The sequence below is a fragment of the Pipistrellus hanaki genome (genome assembly GCF_964339955.1).
Source record: "Pipistrellus hanaki genome assembly, chromosome: 5".
NCBI classification, from domain to species: Eukaryota; Metazoa; Chordata; class Mammalia; order Chiroptera; family Vespertilionidae; genus Pipistrellus; species Pipistrellus hanaki.
In genome coordinates this window covers 33,375,441-33,392,242 of record NC_140507.1, presented here as the reverse complement: position 1 = coordinate 33,392,242, position 16,802 = coordinate 33,375,441, and the positions used below count along the sequence as shown (strand labels likewise).

General features: G+C 36.8%; 1 protein-coding gene across 1 annotated transcript in view; it reads left to right on the top strand.

Moving 5' to 3' along the window:
* Positions 1-16,802, top strand: part of ADAMTS19 (ADAM metallopeptidase with thrombospondin type 1 motif 19) — a gene marked incomplete at both ends in the record, with an annotated part of 195,179 nt that overhangs the window by 143,953 nt on the left and 34,424 nt on the right. The window contains 2 exons of the mRNA XM_084886566.1: positions 3,925-4,082; positions 13,774-13,927. Coding sequence (XP_084742692.1) covers positions 3,925-4,082; positions 13,774-13,927 — 312 coding nt within the window. The remainder of the gene's footprint in view (positions 1-3,924; positions 4,083-13,773; positions 13,928-16,802) is intronic.

Here is a 16,802-nt window from a genome sequence, read left to right as displayed (position 1 = left end):
TTTCATTTCTGGTTTTTTTTTGTTTGTTTGTTTGTTTTTTTCTGGTGTTCCTATCAGGAAAATATTGGCCTTGTAGAATGAGTTAGGAAATCTCCCATCCACTTCAGTTCTTTGGAAAATTTAAGGGTTGGTGTTGGTTCTTTTCTAAATGTTTGGTAAAATTTACCAATGAAGTCATAAAGTCCAGGGCTTTTCTTAGTTGGGATATTTTGATTACTGATTTGTCTGCTTTCTAATTTTTAGGTGTAGTTAGGATTTCTATGTTTTTGTTGTTGTTTTTTTTGTGTGTGATTCAGTCTTAGTAGGTTTTGTGTTTATAGGAATTTGTTCATTTCATATCCAATTTGTTAGCATACAATTGTTCATGGTATTTTTATAGTCCTCTTTATTTCTGTAACATCAGTTGTAATGTTCTCACTTTCATCTCTGATTATTTAGTTGTCTCTTTTTTTATTTAGTCCATCTAGCTTAAAGGTTTGTCAAATTTGTTGATCTTTTCAAAGAGCCAACTTCTGTGTGTTTTTTAATTAATTATTTTTCTATTCTTTATTTCACGTATTCCTGCTCTAATCTTTATTACTTTCTTCCTGCTGGATGGTTTTTCTAGTTCTATAAGTTCTAAAGCTCAGTTGTTAACTTGAGATCTTACTATAAGTGTTAATGATTATTAATTTCCTCCAATCGCACTGCTTTCACTTGTGTCCCATTAGTTTCTGGATGTTACATTTGCATTTCTATTTGTCTTAAGATATTTCTGAATTTCCCTGTGATTTCTTCTTTGATACATTGGTGTTTGAGTATGTTGTTTCATTTCCATAAATTTGTGAATCTCCAGTTTTCCTTCTGTTGTTGATTTCTAACTTCATCCCATTGTGGTCAGAAAAGATGCTTTGTATGGTACCTATCCTTCAGGACATGGATACCTTTGAGGAGAGGCATCATTATCCTATCACAGTCACTAATTCCTATCACATGCTTGCTTTTCTATTGCCTGTCTCCTCTATTAGTTCCTAAAGGCAGGGATCATTTTGCTCATGACCATATATGCAGTAGCTAAAACAGTCTGGCACACAGGAAATAGTAAAGACTTTCTGAGTGAGTTTCAATGAAGATGCTTCACATTTGTATAATGATTAGTATGAACCAGCACATTAAATATACCCATTACATAAATCCTCACAATAACTCCATGAAGTGTATACCACTAATTTCCCAATTTTAACAATCAGACAATTAAGGAATAGAGTTTACCTTTTGGTTACACATCTAAAAGAATGAGATCCTGGATTTAAACCCAAGCAATCAATTTGGCCGTAGTGTCTGGTTCCTACTCTCTCCTTTATACTAAATATACATAGTAAAGTTCTAAAGTTCAGTTGTTAACTTGAACTTTAGAACTATATATATCTCTATATCCTATATCTATATATCTATATATCTATATATATATATATATATATATATATATATATATATATATATCTGTCTATCTATCTATCTATCTATCTATCTATCTACATATATACATAGATAGATAGATAGATAGATAGATAGATAGATAGATAGACAGACAGATAGATAGATAGATAGATAGATAGATAGATAGATATAATGGATCTCAGAGAGGAAGGGAGAGGGAGAAAGAGATAGAAACATCAGTGATTAGAGAGAATCATTGATCAGCTAGCTGCCTCCTGCACTCCTCCTACTGGGTATTGAGCCTGCAACCCCGGGATATGCCCTGACTGGGAATTGAACTGTGACCTCTTCATTCATAGGTCAACTCTCAACCACTGAGCCATATCAGCATATCTGTATTTTCATTAGAGACTTTTAAAAAGTATAATTGTGCCCTGAATATGTTTATGGAAATGCAGGAGGGAAATGTAATTACACTGGCCATAGTACAAATCTAGGCCAAAAAGACTAATCACAATATTTAATAGACTTTCTGAGAAATATAAGAAAATACTTTACCTTTTAGGGGAAATCATTATTTTTTAATCACTTTAGCATTATTTGATTTATATCCATTTGTGGAGTGTAATAGCTATTATTTGCAAAGTGTTGAGAGTTTTCTGACAACATATTTATTTTCAAGTTAAAAATTCAAGGTAAAAATAATGTATATTTTTTCATAAATCTGAAAATTTGCATGTTTATTTTTATCTAAACATACTTTGTATGTATTACATCATAAATATATTATTTTCTAGAAATTAGAGTTGGTGAGGTGAAAATTAAATAATTAATAGGTGGCTTATAATAATATGAATATAAGCACCAGAAAAATTCCTCAATGGACCTGAAAAACCTTAACAGATAGTGAATAATTTATTCAGTTTACTTAAATTAAACCTGTAAATGACAAGTAAGCAAATGAAAAATGTCTTAAGCCTCTGTAGTAATGAAACAAGAGTTGTTGTTTTTTAAAATCTAGATTATTAAAAATTTAATTTCTAAAATTTCTCCTCAGCCATGTGTTGGCTAGAGAAAGGTGCTTCCAAGAAGGTGCTCAGAAATGGCACTCTGGTCACTGTTATGGAAGCATAAGCTGCTGTGCCTTTATGAAAAACAATTTAAAATTATCTTTCAAAATCTATTAGTGTGCAATTTATTTGCCTCTGTAATTCCAAATCTGGGAATCCTTCCAAGGAAAATATTCAGATGAACACATAACTAGTATACAGTATATGTATCTGAGCATTGTTTACAATAAAAAAAAAAAACTTGGAAAACCTCAAACATTCAATAGATACTAGCTTACATAATACTTAGGAAGATTATTGGCTTAAGTTATCAAATATTTTCATAGAATTATGACATAAAAGTCTTTGATTAACATGCAAATGACTTTTGAAAGAGAATTCAATTATATGGAAGAGTCTAGCACTTTTATTTTAAAAAATTAAATCAATTGGGGAAAAAAAATCTTGAATTTAAAATGGTAATCATGACATCTCACTTCCATGGCTTGAATCTTATTTAAATAGTAACAGAGATGAGTTAAAAAAAAAAAAATAGAGAAAAAGAATGTAGGTAAACAAAATTATTCTGTAAAATTCCATACAAAGGATGGCTATGTATGGATGAGAATTAGCATTTATCTCCCATTTTTGTACACATCAAATCACAAACTAGGGATGTAAAAGGACTTGAATTCTGTTTTTAAGATCAACATATTATTTTTGAAATTTCTTGTAATGAATATAACCCTGTCATTTTTTAAAATCCTTATCCAGAGATATGCTTTATGTTGATTTTAGAGAGAGAGGAAATGAGAGAGAGAGAGAGAGAGAGAGAGAGAGAGAGAGAGAGAGAGAGAGAGAGAGAGAAGAGACACTGATTGGTTGCCTCCTGCATATGCCCTCACTTGGATGGAATCCCCAACCTTTTAGTGTATGGGACGATGCTCCAGCCAGCTGAGCCACCCGGCCAGGGCTAACCCTGTCATTTTGATCTGTTAGTTAACATGCTATTTAATGACATTTCTTTGATGGCATACTTTCCGGAGTAGCATGGGAAATATGGAGGATGTAAAAGTTGCCATGTCAGCCCTCACTTTCTTTGTGGTATCATTGCATAGACAACACAGATACACAGAGCCTTAAAATAATAATATATTAAAGAATACGTGATTAAGGACCAAAATAAGGGTTCCAGATGTCTAATGTCCAATGACATTGGAGGAGGTCGAGACAAATATGGCCACATAGTTGGGACCGTTTCAGGAGCGAAGGAGAGCTTGTGGCTTTTGCTAGGATTTTGAACTTTCCCGGTGAGGACATGCCTTGTGTTTTCGTCAGGAAGTTGACCCATTGGTTTAGAAATGAACAAAATACTTTTAATGAACTCATGTGAAGTGGATATTGATGAACGCTGCTTGTTGATTAATTCTCATAATACTTTTGAACCTCTTCATAGCTCTCCGAGACACTGGAAAGCAGTCTATCAATAGTGACTGGAAGATTGAACACTCTGGAGCCTTCACCTTGGCCGGAACTACTGTCCATTACATCAGAAGAGGCCTCTGGGAGAAGATCTCTGCCAAAGGTCCTACCACATCACCTTTACACCTCCTGGTATGAGGGACAGTCGATACCATTGCTAACCAGTTCCCCGGGGCAAAGGGCATTCCCGCCGGGCCTCCTCTAACCTTTTTCACACTCTGAGATGTCAGGGAGACATTTAAAATCATGTAAGAGGTGGATTTTTTTAGGGATTTAAAAAAAACTTGTTTTCCATTGTGATATATAAAAACGGAATTTATTATAAGAGGAACAAAATTTTATAGGGACCTACAGACTCAAAGGAGAGGTGAATCACAGGCAACAAAGAAGCTTTTCCCCCCCCCTAAAAGCATACATTTGCTAACCAGAGTGGATGTCTGTGAAGAGAGAGCCATAATAGGGTAAATCAGAGCACTGTTCTATATATCCATGAAATAGGCCTGGACTGATCTGTATGAAATGCCTTTGATAGAATGGTACTCTTTCTGGGAAAAAGACTGGGCACATGTATCAAATAGTGCTTACAATTACTCTGTTCTGTTTTCTTACTAGGCTAATTGATCCCTGTAAGGAATTCTGAAAATTGGAATGTTTGGGATAATTTTTTTACCATGTAATAAAAGACTAGACTTGAGGCAGGACAGAGTTTGAAGTGAAAGAAGTGGGACAGTGGTTTCTGCACCCAACCAATGGCAAGTCAAAATGCCCTTTTTGACCTTCATCCCTGCAGTCAGTGCCGACGGCTTAGGAGCCAGAGGGCTGACTGCACAGCTGGCGTGCTTTCTGTCCTAGTGACAAAGCCGAAAACTCAGACACTTCAACACCTCTTTAAGTCCACACGTAAAAACAACTTTAAAACACGATCAGCTAACTCTTTATTTGGAGTGTGTTATGGCACATTATTTAATATCGCCACACAATTTGAGTGGAATTTTTCTTCAATTGGAGACATCTGTGTTGCCAGACTAGGAGCTGGAGGTTCAAATCGCGTATCTGCCCATTTGCTTTTCCTACTTTAATGTGCCTGCAAAGCACCTACCGAATCAGACTGTACGGATCTAAATGTATAGTCTGATTCAGTAGGTCTGGGGAGGAATCTGAGATAGACATTTCTAATCAGCTCCCAGGCAATGCCACCACTGCTGAGTCCACGGAACACATTTAAATGACAATGTTTTCTAGATCTGTAATCAATAGGTTTTACCATCACAGATAAAGGGAGCGAGGAGAGTTAGGTGCATGGGGACCTTCTGCTCCAAATCTTGATGATGATGATGATGATGATGATGATGATGATGATGATGATTCATTTAGCACTGGGTCAGATACTGTCCAAAGTGCTTTATGTTCATTACAGCATTTAATTGTCATGTTAACCCCGTGTAATATGTATTATTATTACTCCATTTTACTGAACAACTAAGTATTCCAGAAGTTAAGTGATGTGCACAGTGTCTCCCAATAACTTATTTATCCAAGAACAAGCTAGGTATTAATCAACCTACTATGCTGGCCCTCCTCACATGAAGCTTAGGTCTAAGCTCTACACCAGAGAGCCTTGGATCATAAGTGCATGTGTACTTTGAATAATTATTTGTTCATCTCCCCACAATTTCTTTGGATCCTATAATTTAATTTGAAGGGGAAACTTCACTCTGTGCCATCTGGAGAGAGGGGAGGGAGCTGACTAAACAAACATATATACCCGATATCGGGCTCTTTCCATAATTGTGTTATTTATTTATTTATTTATTTATTTATTTATTTATTTATTTTAGTTACAGTTGACATACAATATTAATTAGCTTCCAGTGTACAGCATAGTGATTAGACATTTACAAACCTTACAAAGTGCTCATCCAGAAGTCACTTAAAAATAACATTTCCAACAAACAATATTTTAATGATTGAATTGCAGGAAATGCTTGCCGAATATGAATGTAACCTACATTTTTAAGGAACAAGACCGAAGCCCCTAATTTTTTTTACTGATTCCCTAATTCAAAACCTTAAAACAGTGGACCTGAGGCCTCAGTGCGGGGCAGCGGGAGTTTCCTTGCTGCAGAATTCTTAATCTGACTGGTAATTACCAAGGTTTTTCCTGGAAGCATGAAGCGTAATTAAAGTCAGTGAACTATGCCTAAAAGAAGGCATCTATGTGACCTGGATTTATTCTGTAATCCAAGGGAAACTGCACTTCTAAGATATTTGTCTCTAATGACTATTACAGACTGAAAGCCAGTACTGCATTTTGAAAGGCAATACCTTCTGCCATGTTTCAGTCTGCGCCCCTCAACTGTACACGGTCACACTTTCCTTCTTGCAAAAGTGTGCTGCCAACTTCAAACGGTTTCAGAAGAAGCTGACGGCTTTATAGGCAAGGTCTCTATTTCAAATAGCATTATTTATTCAAGGACAATCTAAAGTATTAATGAAAATATAGGGTTTGTTTTTTTTTTTAAGGAAAAATAGACATGTTTTCATTTAATTAAATAAGTTGGCAAGTATCATTTAATCAACCAAAGAACTTCTATGCTTATATTCATAACCCATGGACACAGACAATAGGGTGGTGAAGGCCTGGGGTGGGGGCTGGGGCAGGCTAGAAAGGGTCAATGGGGGGAAAAGGAGACATATGTAATACTTTGAACAATTAAGATTTTAAAATAAACAAATAAAGTAATGAAACACAAGCAAACTAAAGTAAATAAATAAATAGATAAATAAAGCTATGAAATAACCAGACTCAACAAGAAAAAGAGAGGACCCAAATAAATAAAATTAGAAATGAAAGAGGAGAAGTAATAACTGACACCATAGAAATACAACAGATTATAAAAATATATTCTGGGCCATGGACAGGTAGCTCAGTTGGTTAAAGCGTCATCCTGATACACCAGGGTTGCTGGTTTGATCCTTGTTCAGGACATATCAAAGAATCAACCAATAATGTATAAATGAGTGCAACAAATCAATGTTTCCCTATCTCTTTCTCTAAAATCAATTTTTTAAAAAAGAAAATATTTTAAAACTATATAGCAGCAAATTGGAGAGTCTGGAAGAAATGGATAAGTTCCTAGAAACATACGCTCTTCCAAAACAGAATTAAGAAGAAACAGAATATGAGCAGACTGGTTACAGTTAATGAAATTGAAGTAGTAGCCAAAAAACTCCCAGCATACAAAAGTTTTGGACAGGATGGTTTCACAGGTAATTTTACCAAACATCCAAATTAGAACTAACACCAATCCTTCTTAAACTATTCTAAAAATTTTAAGAGGACAAAAGACCTCCAAGCTCATGTTATGAGCCCAGCATTATCCTAATTCCCAAACCAGAAAGAAGAAAATTATAGGCCAATATCTCCAATGAATATAGATGCTAAAATCCTCAACAAAATATTAGCAAACCAAATCCAGCAAAGATTAAAAAGATCATACACCAAGCGGACTTTATTCCAGGATGCGAGGTTGGTATTTCTGCAAGTCAGTTAACATGATATGCCATATAAACAAAATGAAGGATAAAAATCATATGATTATGTCAATAGATGCAGAAAAAAAGCATTTAACAAAATCTAGCATGCATATATAGTACAAACACTTAGAAAAGTGGGAATAGAGAGAACATACCTCAACATAATAAAGGCTATATATGACAAACTCACAGCTAACATCATACTCAATAGGGGAAAACTAAAAACATTTTCCTTAAGATCGGGAACAAGACAGTGCTTTTACCACTCTTATTGAACATAGCACTGAAAGTCCTAGCCACAGTAATCAGAAAAGAAATAAAAGGCATCCTAATTGGAAAGGAAGAAGTACTAGTAAACTGTCATTATTTGCAGATGACATGATACTATATATATATAGAGAGAGAGAAAAAGAACCCTACATGAACATAGATGCCAAAATCCTCAACAAAATTCTAGCAAATCGACTCCAGAAGAACATCACAAAGATCATACACCATGACCAAGTAGGATTTATTCCAGGAATGCAAGGATGGTACAATATCCGCAAATCAATAAACGTGATACATCACATAAACAAACTGAAAGATAAAAATCATATAGTCATATCAATTGACGCAGAAAAAGCATTTGACAAAATCCAACACCCTTTCCTGTTAAAAACTCTTAAAAAGGTGGGAGTACAAGGATCATACCTCAACATAATAAAAGCTATATATGATAAACCCACAGCCAACATTATACTCAATGGGCAAAAACTAAAACCATTCCCTCTAAGAACAGGAACAAGACAGGGATGCCCACTCTCGCCACTCCTGTTTGACATAGTTCTGGAAGTACTAGCCATTGCAATTAGACAAGAGGAGGAAATAAAAGGCATCCAAATTGGAAAAGAAGAAGTAAAGTTATCCTTATTTGCAGATGACATGATATTGTACATAAAAAACCCAAAAGACTCCATTAAAAAACTAATTGACTTAATAAATGAATTTGGCAACATAGCAGGATATAAAATTAATGCCAAGAAATCCATGGCATTTCTATACACCAACAGTGAAACTACAGAAACAGAGGCTAAAAAAGCAATTCCATTCACCATCGCACCAAAAAAATTAAGATACCTAGGAATAAATTTAACTAAAGAAATAAAGGACCTATTTGCGGAAAACTACACGACACTGAAAAAAGAGATAGAGGAAGATGTAAGGAGATGGAAGAACATACCATGTTCATGGATTGGTAGAATCAACATCATCAAAATGTCCATACTTCCTAAAGCAATCTATAGGTTCAATGCACTCCCCATTAAAATACCAACGACATATTTCACTGACCTAGAAAGAACTCTCCAAAAGTTCATTTGGAACAATAAAAGACCCCGAATAGCCACAGCAATTCTGAGAAAGAAGAGTAAAGTAGGAGGGATCTCAATACCAGACTTCAAACTATACTACAAAGCCACTGTTCTCAAAACAGCCTGGTACTGGCACAAGAACAGACAAATAGATCAATGGAATAGAATTGAGAACCCAGATACCAACCCAAATCACTATGCTCAATTAATATTTGACAAAGGAGGCACGAATATACAATGGAGTCAAGACAGTCTCTTCAATAAATGGTGTTGGGAAAATTGGACAGACATATGCAAAAGAATGAAACTAGATCACCAACTTATACCATTCACAAGGATAAACTCAAAATGGATACAGGACTTAAACATCAGACGGGAAACCATAAAAATACTAGAAGCATCCACAGGTAGCAAAATCTCAGACGTATGCCAAAATAACTTCTTCACTGATACTGCCCCTAGGGCAATGGAAGCTAAAGAGAAAATAAACAAATGGGACTACTTCAAAATAAAAAGCTTTTTTACAGCAAAAGAAACCATCAATAAAACAACAAGAAAGCCCACGGTGTGGGAGATCATATTTGCAAATATTACCACTGATAAAGGTTTAATCTCCAACATTTACAGACAGGTTATACAACTAAATAAAAGGAAGATGAATGATCCAATTAAAAAATGGGCAATGGACCTAAACAGAATATTTTCAAAAGAAGACAGAAGGAAGGCCAAAAGGCACATGAAAACATGCTCAAAGTCACTAATTATCCGAGAGGTGCAAATCAAAACAACAATGCGGTACCATCTCACACCTGTCAGAATGGCCAACATCAACAAATCAACAAACGACAAGTGTTGGCGAGGTTGCGGAGAAAAAGGAACCCTCGTGCACTGCTGGTGGGAATGCAGACTGGTGCAACCACTGTGGAGAACAGTGTGGAGTTTCCTCAAAAAACTGAAAATGGAACTCCCATTTGACCCAGTAATCCCACTTCTAGGAATATATCCCAAGAAACTAGAAACACCAATCAGAAAGGATATATGCACCCCTATGTTCATAGCAGCACAATCTACAATAGCCAGAATTTGGAAACAGCCTAGGTGCCCGTCAGCAGATGATTGGATCAAAAAACTTTGGTACATCTACACAATGGAATACTATGCTGCCATAAAGAAGAAGGAATTCTCATCATTTGCAGCAACCTGGATGGAATTGGAGAGCATCATGCTGAGTGAAATAAGCCAATCAACGAAAGAGAAACACCACATGACCTCACACATCGGTGGATGATAAAGATCTTTATAAACTGATGAACCAAGAGACAGATATAGAGAAAGTAAAGCAACAGGCAGACTGTCAAATTACAGTGGGGAGGGTAGGGATATCAGGGGGAGATAATAGATCAACCGAAGGACTTGTATAAATGCATATAAGTACAACCAATGGACATAAAACTATGGGGAGGGAGGGGATGTGTGGGAGGGAGGGAGGGGGGCAATAAAAAAAAATCAAGAAAATATGTAAAAAATAAATAAATAAATAAATAAATAAATAAATAAATAAATAAATAAAAAAGAAAAAGAACCCTAAAGACTTCACTAAAAACCTACTAGAACCAACAAATTAAATAACTAGCAGGATACAAAATTAATATTCAGAAATCAGTTGCATTTTTATATAGCAATAATGAACTATCAGAAAAAGAAACTAAGAAAACAGTGCCATTTACAATTGAATGAAAAATTTAAACTACCTATGAATAAGCTTAACTGAGAATATAAAAGCCTTAAACTCAGAAAATTATAAGACATTGAAGAAATAAGTCAAAAAACATACTAATTGAAACTGGATGAGAGAAGATTATTGCCAATAACATCCTGTAAAGGGTTAAGATACAAAATTTATAAAGAATTCAGACAATACCAGAAAAGCAAACAATCCAATTAAAAAGTGAGCAGAGGATCTGAGTAGTCACTTCTCCAAAGAGGACATACAGATTGCCATCAGATATATGAAAGGATGCCCAAGATCTTGAATCATCAGAGACATGCAGGTAGAACCACAATCAGAAAACACTTCATACCTGTCACAGTGGCTATCATCAATAAATCAGCAAGTAAGTGTTTGAGGATGCAGAGAGAAGGGAACCCCAGTGCACTGTTGAAACTGTATGGAGGTTCCTCAAAAAATAAAAAATGGAATTGCTTTATGACCCAGTGATTCCACTTCTGGCAATGTGTCCAAAAAAATCCAAAACACTAATTTGAAAGAATATATGTACCCCTTTGTTTATTGCAGCATTATTTACAATATCAAAATATGGAAGCATCCCAAGTGCCCATCAATATACAAGTAGGTAAACAGTGGTGGTATATGCACACAATGAAATACTATTTGGCCATAAAAAAGGATGAAATCTTTTGTAACAGCATGGATGGACACAGACAAATACCATATGATTTTACTTATATGTGGAGTCTTAAGAACAAAATAAATAAATAGAATAGAAACACACTCATAGGTTCAGAGAACAGACTGACAATCGGCAGAGGGGAAGGGATTAAGAAGTACAAATTGGTAGTTTCAGAATAGTCACAGAGATGTAAAGTACAGCATAGGCAATATAGTCAATAATATTGTAATAACTATATATGAAACCAGGTGGGGTACTTAAAATATAGGGGGGAGGCACTCTGTAAAGTACATGATTATCTAACCACTATACTGTACTATACATCTGGAATTAATACAGAGTAATATTGAATGTAAACTGTAATCTATACTAATAAATGGGCAATATGCTAATGAGACTGGGTCTACCAGACATCTTCTGGGCATCTGACTTCCTTCTGGCCAAAGCCACAATGGTGGGAGCTGAGGCAGAGGCGGTTAGGGGCGGTCAAGCCAACAGGTGGGCAGTTAGGGTGCGATCAGGCCGGCAGGGGACAAGTTAGGGGGTGATCAGGCTAGTAAGCAAAGGCAGTTAGGGGCACTCAGGCAGCCAGGTGAGTGGTTAGGGGCAATCAGGCAGGCAGGCAGATGAGCGGTTAGGAGCCAGCGGTCCCAGATTACGAGAGGAATGTCTGACTGCCGGTTTAGGTCCCATTCTTCAAGGATGGGGCCTAAACCAACAGTCGGACATCCCCTGAAGGGTCCTGGATTGAAGAGGGTGCAGGCCAGGCTAAGGGACACCGCCCCCATGCATGAATTTTGTGTACTGATCCTAGTTAAAAAATAAATTTAAGAAAATTTTAAAAGCTATGCAGTAGTCTGGCTTTGTTCATAAACAAGGTAAATCAATCTCTCTTTGTTAATTAATTTAGCTGAAAGTCATCTATAACTGGCAACATCAATGAGATATTTAAAACCAAAATAAACACTGTAATGTACTTAGAATTAGTACCCAGTGTGTATATGTGAATTTAAAACTATTTATTATTGACATAGTTGATTGATAATGCCATCATTCTTGTTCCATAATCCACATATTGAATTAGTATTTCTGTTGATATAGTGAACTGAATTTGATTAAAGAAGTAAAGAAAATTAAACTTAGGCTCATTTAAATTTCTCCCCATGGAGCTGTTAACTTTGAATCACCTATCATTATAACTCCCTTAATACAGTTCATATAACAAAATTCTTTAATAATTTAACATAATTTAAAGTTTAGATATGTATATATGTTTTTATGCACCACAATGTACTATATAGATAGCTTTCATAAATCCTCAGATTCATAGAAGTGATAAATCCCATGGAGTTAACCTATTTTATGTAAATGTATTTATAAAGAAACACATATGCTTACTCATTGTTTTATTTAAAGCTAGTAGCCCTGCACATGAATCCGTGTGCCAGTAGGTCGCTGCCGCCCTCCTGTAGCTCCCCTGCCCCCCATAGCTTGCTGCCCTTTGCCCTCTGGTAGCTCTTCACCTCCTGCTTATTTGCTGTGCTGCCTCCATTCCATAGCTCTCTGTCGTCCACTTGTAGTTTGCTGCCCCACCCTCCTGCAGGTCCTGTGATCCAGCCTTTATGCTGTTAGTCGTATGCCTCAGGGCATAACTGATAATTTTCATATTCCTCTCATTATATAGAATGAGTATATTTCTTTTATCTAAAATACGTATGATTGCCCATGATGACCAGTTTTGAGCTTGGCACAGGATACCAGGGGGTGGGGGACAAAACAGACAGGGTCCCTTTCTATGTCCGGTGTAGCCCCAAATTCAGTCATTCTTATATTTTCATATATCCTTTATGGTTTATTGCACTGCTCACATATATATGTGTAAAGAACTGATTTGTTTTTATTTGTTATTAAATTAATACTTATTCAAAAGTTCAAATAAAATAATTAGTCACTCTGACAAAATTAAAAATTAGCTTCAAGCATATGTAGGGTGAAATTTTTGTCCTCCAGCTGGCTTCGAAGTTCCCTTCCCTTGTGGAATGAAATGAATTCCAAAGTCTCCTGTCCTCCTCCTTCATGGTGCAGGAACTTTCTGTTCCTATTTCTGTTTTACATGAATGGAAAGGCTACATTTGACATTAAATTGTGAATTATATCTTGATGTTAGAGAGGATATATATTCCTGTCCCCCACTACTTAAGTCATCTCAGTCATGTACCATGCTTTGGGAAACCATCTAGTCCACTGACCTGAAAGAAAATGGTCTGGTGTATCTGACCTCATTCGAGTGGGCTTTTCTTCATAATGCCTTTAGCTCCACAGAGGTAAGTGTGGGACTTTGGTCTTTTCAGAAGTATGACAATTACATGTAAGCAATAATGCCGCAATTCTACAGATGATTAAAGAAACATGCATTCCATGCAATAAGCATTTAGGATGTCAGCATTCTTCATTTTTAGCTTCACATTGAATGTGTTATACTTTGACCATCTACCTTAATCACTTTGATATGTTACATTATAGGTGCTGCTATTTCAAGACCAGAATTATGGTCTTCACTATGAATACACGATTCCCTCAGACCCTCCTCCAGATAACCAGAGCTCTAAAGCACCTGGACCGCTCTTCATGTGGACCCACACGGGCTGGGAAGACTGTGATGCCACGTGTGGAGGAGGTAAAGGATTTTCTAATATTTATAGTTCCCGAATAGTAGTTATTTTCCGATGGACAGTTGATAGTTAGGACAGATCTGCAACCTCTTATCTAAAATTCCAAACTCCATTAAAGAATTGGAAAATGAAAGTTTTTTTGTAACACATTTAGTAGCCAAACATGGAATATTTTGTGGCAACATTTGATGTGAATTGAAAAAAAGTTCATTGAGAGTTATCACAGACCTCATTGCTTTGCTTTACATAAATATTAATTTATTTGCTTACAGGGGCTTACTTAATATATACTAAGGGCCCAGTACATGAATTTGTGCACCTTGAAAGGAACTCTGGGCTGCGAGGCTGTGGTGGGCACAGGGGCGGGTCTCGGCCCATCCTCTTTGCCACCACCTGGCAGTGGCCTTGAGAAGCAGGACACCAGGCTGCCTCTCAGTCAGAGGTACTGGAGAGAGAATGGCCCCTGGGGGGGACTCCGGGAAAAACAAGAACGTGTCCTCAAGGGAGAGAAAGGCATGCTGGAACATCGGAGGTGCAGAGACCGGAGGGAGCAGCTGCTGTCCGCGCACTCTGAGCTCCGGTGCTCATCGGGCTCCTGTGGCGCCTGGCCCTCTGGAGCTGCCGGAGCAAAGGCAGTGTTTGCGGTGGGGAAGGAGGAGATATTACAGAGCACACTTTGCTCCAAATACAGCATAATGACAACAAGGGGACTTGAAATTGTTCTCACAATTGAAAATTTTTTTCTATTCCTGCTTTCCTGATACAGTTTGCAGGGCGTCATGATTGCTCTGAGACTTAGGACCTTCTGCCTTCCTAGCCTCTCCTTCAGGTGCCCCCATGTTCACACACAGCCTGTTCCTCTGCCCCACTCACTCCTCACTGATGCAAGGCCTGTTTCACTTCAGGGGTTCTTCCTCACATCCTTCACCCACATAAAACACACACACACACACACACAATAGATTTGGAAACAGCCTAAGTGCCCATCAGCAGATGAGTGGATTAAAAAACTGTGGACACAATGGAATGCTATGCTGCTGTAAAAAGGAAGGAACGCCTACCATTTGCAACAGCATGGATGAGCAGGGAGAGCATTATGCTAAGCAAAGTTAGCCAGTCAGAGAAAGATAAATATCACATGATCTCACTCATTTGTGGATTTTAATGAGCAACGTAAACTGATGAACAAAAACAGATCCAGAGACAGAGAGGCATCCATCAGGTGCTCAAACCTCAGAGGGTGGGGGTGGGGGTAAGGGGGAGAGATCAACCAAAGGACCTGTATGCATGTATATAAGCTTAACCAATGGAGGCAGACAACAGGGGGTGAGGATGAGTGCATGATTGGGGGGCTGAGGGGCTGATGGGAGGATAAGGACACATATGTATACTTTAATCAATTAAAAAAATAGAAACAGGCATACTTGAAATGAAAAGCATTTTCTCTGCAGTGAAACTCAGGTGAGAATGACCAACTTGAGGCAGGCGGGGGTGGGGGTGGGGGGGAGGAGTGGCCTTGTGGAAAGGGGGATGGTTGCTGTTAGTGCTCTGACAGGTGTTCCTTAAAGTCTGTTTACATTTGAAACTCTAGATAGGAACATGTTTTCCCTGTGAATTTTATTACCCTCAATTTCTCTATCTTTTATAATTGTGGTCTAATAAAAGCTGCATCAGAAGTAAACATTCAGAACTTGTCAGTATTCAGTTTGAACAAGCAAAGAATTAGGGTTAAATTTTCCCCTCAAAATAACATTAATTGCAACCTAGACTGTGTTTTGCCAATTACCAAGCCTTAAGAAATAGAGGTTTGCTGTAAATTCCTCTTGCTTCAGAGTCAGAAGGACTTTTTGCTATTCTTAAGCATAACTTCTAAATTATGAACATGAAAAAATTGAAGCAGAGAGAGATTTACTTCCCAAGGCCACGCCCATTGAGGGAGGAGCCAGATTAGAATCCGGATTCCTGAGTTCAAGCCTCCTTTCCTCCTCATCATATTCTTTCTTTAAGAGCAGCTTGGAAGCCGAATGTTGTTTCCACAGGGTATGTCCCTTAGAGATTATATAAAGATATTTCATTTTATTCTGTTAAAGTCAGACAGAAAAGGACAAGAACCATATGCTGAGTGGCCAGATTATTATGCGTTCAGAGATCATAATGTTCTGGCCATTCAGTGGAGATGATGTATTGCAGAACTGTACAATTGAAGTCTACATAATCTCATTAATCAGTGTCACCCCAATGAATTTAATTAAAATTAAAATTAATTTAAATATTTTCTTATTTTTATTTTAAATGATTCGTTTTGTAAAATAGTTACTAATTATACACAGACTCTACCATTTGTGCTTTCCAATCTGTTCCTTCGTGTTCAGTCAACAGTTTTCAATTATCTCTGACTATGTTAATAGGGCACATATTCGTTTCAATGCCAAAATATTTCTGGGCTTGTGGATGTTATTTTTCTTTGCAGTTCATAAATAAAGTGGATGGACAGGATTTCAGGAATCTCATCATTTCTGACTTCGCACTGTCAATTTTATAGCCAGAAAAAGCTTTGTAATCTTTCAGCATATTCATGAATTAAATGAGAGTAAGTTCAAAGCACAGAACATTGGAAACAGATTCATGCAAAATTTATCTTCAACAGAAAAGAGGAAAAATAGCATTATTATACTTCACGGGAAAATACTAAGCAAGAGCAAATAAAGTATCACAAGGCAGTATAAAATTTCATTGTTTCACATAAGTTATTTTTTAAATTCTATTGTAAGGCTTTAGATTGCCAGAAATAGGTGGGAAAATTAAAAAAAAAATATACCTAGTGTCATGTAGCTACATTTTTATGCTAACAATCTTTTGCATCAGTATCTTCAATTACAT